The 6,471-nt window shown below is 38.7% G+C and overlaps 1 protein-coding gene across 1 annotated transcript in view; it reads left to right on the top strand.

Moving 5' to 3' along the window:
* Nucleotides 1-6,471, top strand: part of MAGI1 (membrane associated guanylate kinase, WW and PDZ domain containing 1) — a 915,229-nt gene that overhangs the window by 559,781 nt on the left and 348,977 nt on the right. The window contains exon 2 of the mRNA XM_042781953.1: nucleotides 2,870-2,986. Coding sequence (XP_042637887.1) covers nucleotides 2,870-2,986 — 117 coding nt within the window. The remainder of the gene's footprint in view (nucleotides 1-2,869; nucleotides 2,987-6,471) is intronic.

The raw sequence follows: 6,471 nt of genomic DNA, 5'->3' as shown, positions 1-6,471 counted from the left end.
TTGGGGTTTAGTCCAATTCTGTATCCTTCCCTTCAAGGCTCAGGGATCCACGATTATCTTCTGTGTCTGTGTTAATTGCTTTCCCTTTTCTTTGTTGAAGAGGGTCTGTGCAATCCTTCTGCCTAGTCCGCCATCTTGCCGGAACCACAGTACTAACATTTTTATAGTACAATTTCAAAACCTAGAAATTGACTTTGGAACAATCTATAGATCTTCAGTGAGATGGGTTGACACAGTGGCTGAAACAGTGGGCTCAAGCATAGCAGTAATTGTAAGGATGGTGCAGAACTGGTCAGTGTTTCATTCTGTTGTACATGATGTTGCTTTGAGTCAAAACTTACTGTTCGGCACATAACAACAACATAGATCTTTATTCTTTGTGCACCTTTGTAGTCAGTCCCTGGTCACCTTCTGGTAACTACTGATCTACTTTCTGAACTATACATAACTTTAGCCTGTATAAAACATAACGATGTGCCATCAGACCTCTTGGTCTAACTTCCGGGGTAGGAAAAATAATCAAGATCAGCATCAGTTCATTTATATGGACATTCTTATGGCACACACAAATATGTATGTAGACGTATCGTCTGCCAAATTTAGATATGGTCATGGGGATATTCCCTTTTGCCTAGAGCTACCTGGTCATTTGGCCTTTCTACCTATGTATCCACTTGTAGATTAATGTTTATTATTACTGATAATGAGGTATTATATGTGTAAAAGTGTTTATCTTTGTTGTCTGTACATCTTGTGCACTTCTCTGTGTCTTTTTTTTTCCTAGTATTATCGTGTTGGTCACTCACTTTTGGTATATTGCCTTTCCTTTCATCCAAATCAATACTTGTCTCTTACCTATCTAGCAATTTTTTGTCCCCTCCCCTGCTCTCCTATATTGTTGACTTTTTAACTTTTGTCTTCCTAGTTGGCATGTATTGAAAGTTCATTGTGATTTTAATTTGCATTTCTCTGATGGCTAATGATATTGGACATACTTTAATATAATTGGCAATCATGTTTTTTTTGTTTTTCTTTTTAACCAGTATTCAAATTTTGTGCCCACTTTTTTGGAGGGCAGCTAGCTGGGGTTGGATGGGTATTTATCTTCATTCAATAAATATTTGATAAATAATTGAATTTTTCTTGATTGATCTAAAATTGACTTGAATGTATGTATTTTTCCTCTTGCTCACTTGGAACTTTAGCTAATGCTCCAACTCAGCTAAAGTAGTTCAAATTGTGTTTTGTAGTCTATTTTGAAATGAGCAACTGTAGCAGGGAATCTTATTTTGAACATGATATTAAAATAAAGATGAGTAGTTTCCTTCCCAAGGTAGGAAATAGCATCATCTTAACCATCACCGTCATCCTCATGATACACTCTTTTTGACCATGGGGAAGTCATTACCCAAAGACATGAATTTTATGACTCACTTGGTTGTTGGATTGCTGCTTTGTTTCTCTAAGGCTAGAAATGCTCTTACCTAATTTCTATGTGGTCTAAAAATGGAAGGACAATCTTAGCCTTGTTATTCTTAGCTGTTGCTGAAGGAACTTTCTCCATTGAAAGTAAATGTTAGCTGGGTTACTCTACAAGCCTTCTGTTGATCCTGTGGACTATAATTTGGTGTTTATGATTTAAGAGAAAAAAGCAGAGTTAACTTCTCCTTTTTATACACACTTTATGACAATATAATGTTTTTAGTTTTTGTTCTGTTCTATTAAGTAGCCAAAAAGCCAAACCTGTTACCATCAAGTCGAAAGCTAACTCATAACAACTTTATGGGGCAGAGTAGAACTGCTCCATAGGGTTTCCAAGGCTGTAATCTTTATGGAGCAGACTGCCACATCTTTCTCCCACAGAGCAGCTGAAGGGTTTGAACCATCAACCTTTTGGTTAACAAGCCAGGGTTTATCCACTGTACCACGAGGGCTCCTTTTGTTAAGTGTTGTTGTTGTTGTTATGTGCTGTAGAGAGATAAAAAAGTAAACATAGACTCCTTCCCACCTATATAACTATTGATTTGAAAACAAGAATAATTAAAATGCAATATACATCTGATGTTTAAAAATCAATTCAGGATAGGGAGATCTATTTATCTTTATCTCTAGCTATCGCTCTGCATAAACAAAAGTGAATCTCCTCCGTTATCTGCCCAGCCCAAGTCTTTCTCCCTGAAAAGGTAATCACTGTGGAAACTTTCTTATGATTCCTTATATTAATGCATGGTCTCTCCAAAAAGGATCAGATACTATGTAGAATTCTGTACATTTTCCCACACTATCAGATCTACTTAATGCAGAGTACTTATTATATGAATGAATGAGCTATGCTTTACTTAATTGATCCTTTTTGCCTGTTTCCAGGTTTTTTTGTTTTGTTTTGTGTTTATTTTTGTTGAGTTGTTATTATAAAAAATGCTGCAGTAAACAATACTGGAGATTTTGGCAGACTTTTGCAAGTATAGGATAAATTCCTACCAGTTGAATCTCTGGTCCAAGAACATTTTATGATTTGATAGCTGTTTCTACACTGTCCTCTTTACCGTTCCAGCCATTTACTCTCTCACTAATAGCGTCTGCAAGCATCTATGACACATATTTTAAATGTAATAGCCTAATTTAAATTCTTTGTTATTTTAACCTTCTAGTGTTCTGTGAGGTGGGACCCCCAAATTAATGCCATTTCAAGGCTGTTTTATCTTTATTGCATTCTTCTTCCCCTGCAGAGGAGAACCTAAAGTAAGTCAGTGCTTGCGGTGGTTGACTTCATTTGCTTCGTGGACTTTCCTGCACACTGCTCTTAGGCAGCTCAATATCTAGAAAGCCCTATTGTTGATATGCTCTGTCTATTTTATGTTTCCTGCAGGAGGCAGGCTGAACAAGGACCTGAGACATTTTCTCAATCAACGCTTTCAGAAAGGGTCTCCTGATCATGAGCTCCAGCAGACCATAAGGGATAACCTTTATCGCCATGCTGTGCCTTGTAAGTAGCCCATCTTTAGCATCTCAGTGCCGGGTGGGTTGCAAGAAGTCAAAAGGAGAAAGAATGGCTCAGTAGCTGGTTCACGAGCACTTGATAGGCTAGCCCACTTAATGACTTGATAAGTCCAATGAATCATAATTGACATTGGGACATACAGGACACTTTCCTGGTGAATCACATGGGCTTTTGAACATGCTTAGGGTTTAGACCCAGCTCTCCCACTTACTAGTTTGCAATGCTGGGCAGGTTATTTATCCTTTGAAAAACCCAGTTTTCACATTAGTAAAAAGGCTATCACAGAACTATAATGAGAATAAATGGGACGGGACACTTAAACATTTTGTAAGGTACTGGCATGGGATAATCCGTAAATGTTGACCATTAATGTAATTAATGGAATGGTCTAGGACAGAAGGAGTCCCTGGGTAGCACAGTTAAGTACTCACCTACTAACCAAAAGGTTGATAGTTTGAAGCCAACAAGAGATGTTTCAGAAGACAGACCTTATGATCTGCTTTAAAAGGTCACAGCCTTGAAAACCCTATGGAACAGTTCTATGCTGCACACATGGGGTCGCCACGAGTTACAGTCAACTCCATGGCAACTAACAACCACAACAACCAAGCCAGAGGCCTTCAGACTGTTCCCTATAGAAACCAATGGGTCCCTAAGGCCCCCACCCACAGCAAAAGGGAGGGCTTAATGGACTCTTCCTTTATCCTCATGCTCTTCCTCCATTCAATCAACTTTTATCAGATTCATAAATCAAGATTTTTATTTGTAGAAATGGTCCCCACACGTTAAAAAACCTAATGCTTACAAACTAGTATACTGACCAAATATGAGAAAGCAAGATGTCGAACATAGGTCCTCTGAAAGAAGAGCTTTTGTGTGGAAGGGACGGAGGGGAGGAAGGGAAGAAGGAAGGAAGGGATGAAAGAAGGAGGACATGAATCCTGATTCTCTTACCTGCCATTTCCAGTCAGTGCCTCTTCCTTTATTCCTCCCTTCAAGAGCCGAGGTCCTAGGTAAGGTCTACAAGTAGATAAATTGGCATCCAAATTGTAGTGAAATATTACCATGTTCTATATATACTATGAGGAGCTCTGGTGGCATAGTGCCTAAGGCACTTGACTGCTAACCAGAAGGCTGGCAGTTCAACCCACCAGCCACTCCTTGGAAGGAAGACTGAGCAATCTACTTCTGTAGAGATACTGCCTTGGAAACCCAAGAAGGGGTCGGTTTGAGTCGGAACTCACTTGATGGCAGTTAGTTTGTTTTTTTATATACTCTGTTCCTATGCACCTAATCATGGGGTGTGATTAACCAGCAAAAGAAGAGAACAATTTAAAGTACAAGGTACCTTGCTCATTGCTGTGATTGGTTTGTTATAAATGGTTTTCTTTATAAAAATTGTATTTTGCAAGTGGTATGCTAGTTAGAATGCTAAGGTATCCTGATATCACTGCAATTTAATGAACGGAATTAATCTAAGGCATGCCATATATTTACAGGAATTTAGATTCTAAGTCCAGACTGAGGCCTTTAGAGATTAGATTCTAGAATAGTCCCCTGCCCTTTGTTTTACTGATTAAGGAAACCAACACTCAGAGAGGAGAGTAGTTGACTGCAAGTAAGTCGGGGCAGAGCCCCAGTGCTTCCTCTTTCAGCTGAGTAGTAAAGCTGCATTTAACAGAGAAGATGATGTGATAATGTATTAATGTGAATTATATCTCCCAGCTCTTTAGGTCTTTTAGCAGTGGAGTAGAAAATTGTAATTCTCATGATGATTCTTTATATTAATAGTAATTAATAGTAATTATAATTAATATAATTATATTAGTATATACTATAATATAATATAGTAATAATAATTAATAGTAATTCCCAATTCAGTGAATCAGTTTGCTGGGGTAGAGATTATCATTCTGTTTATGTAGGATAAGAAACTGAGGCACTAATTGGGAAGTACCTACACAAATGGGGCTAAAGATAAGCAGGGTCTCCTGGGTACAACCTTGCCTCCCTCTGACATACAACCATGCTTAAACCTTACAATTATACGTTGAAGTTGGGCTTTTCAGCATCCATTGTACAGATGAGGAAACAGAGTTTCAGGAAGACCAAGTAATTGGTAAGTGGCAGATCCAGGTGTTTTTGACTCTCAGGCTATCCAGGGTCGTTCCCTGGATATGTCTTTACCATAGCCATCTCTGAAGTTACAATACAGCAGGTTGGATACAGTTTTGCAGAATTCAGTAATTGCAGAATCATGATTGTTCTCTGTGTAATTTTTCCCCTACTTAGATTCCAATTTAAGAAATGGGGAATGAAGCAAATGGGCACACCATTTCTTGACGCATCTGTGGTGTTACCATGGTTACATTTCGGGATGCTTTCCCATTTATTTTTTCCACTGATTTATTGGACCTGACTGTGAGCTAAATGGCTTGATTTTAAGCTTACCACTCTGTAGGAATTGGGGCAAAAATGACCTAAGTCATTTCAAAGCAGTGGAAAATCGTGTTTTGTCTTTGCTTGTATAAAACCCTTGGTTATTGATGTTTCATTTCTATAAAATGAGTAAGTCAGGAATTTGGAAAGGGGAAATGGTCTCCCTTCTGAAAAAGAAAACAGGTGACATTTCATTTTAAATTTCCTTTATAAAATGTGAAAGAAATGCAGAAGTCTGTTTCCGAGTCTGGTATAGTACGTATGCCTTTGAACGTGTATAGACCAGAGGTGATTTGGGATCCTGTTATAGATCTGGGCTGTTCTGGCCACATTTGCATTTATTTGATACTTTGGCCCATGTGGCCAGTAAAGCAGAGCTGTGGACCAACCTGTTGTGGTAATGGACTGAATAGTCCTAGGTTTGGAGAATGGATTTTCTTGATTATGTTGTAACAGTGCCACGGGGAAAAAAGCTCAGGTCATCTGTATATTCCAGAACTTCCTGCTGCTGATATTTTAGTGACTTCAGTATTTTGAGAATGGATGACCTCATGAACAGGTGCTTGTGAGTGGGGGTAGACTTTTTTTCCCTATACATTATGGGCGGTTCGTGTGCCATTAAAAATGAAGAAATAAAGCACCTTTTTTTCTCAAGGCCGTTTTGGTGTCCTCATAGTGTAGAGCTTTACGTGATTCATAATGGACTTTATCATTTAAGGTTCAGTTTTATCCAAATTTCCTGAGAAAGGCGATACAGGTAATAATATCTCTATTTCACAGGTAAGAAGCAGCAAAATTAAACATCCTCAAAATCATATCACTTCTAAATGCCACTCCTTATCCAGTGCTATATGTTGTTATGTGCCATCGAGTCAGACCTGACTTATACCGACCCCTCCTTGGGTTTCCGAGGTAGTATCACTATAGAAGTAGAGTGCCCAACCTTCCTTCTGAGGAGTGGCTGGTGGGTTTGAACTGCCAGCCTTCTGGTTAGCAATCAAGTGCCTTAGGCACTGTGCTACCAGATATAT

The sequence above is a fragment of the Orycteropus afer genome, unplaced genomic scaffold (genome assembly GCF_000298275.1).
Source record: "Orycteropus afer afer isolate SDZICR_OR568_19922 unplaced genomic scaffold, OryAfe1.0 scaffold00201, whole genome shotgun sequence".
In the NCBI taxonomy this organism is placed as follows: Eukaryota; Metazoa; Chordata; class Mammalia; order Tubulidentata; family Orycteropodidae; genus Orycteropus; species Orycteropus afer.
This window is presented reverse-complemented; position numbering and strand designations above follow the sequence as displayed.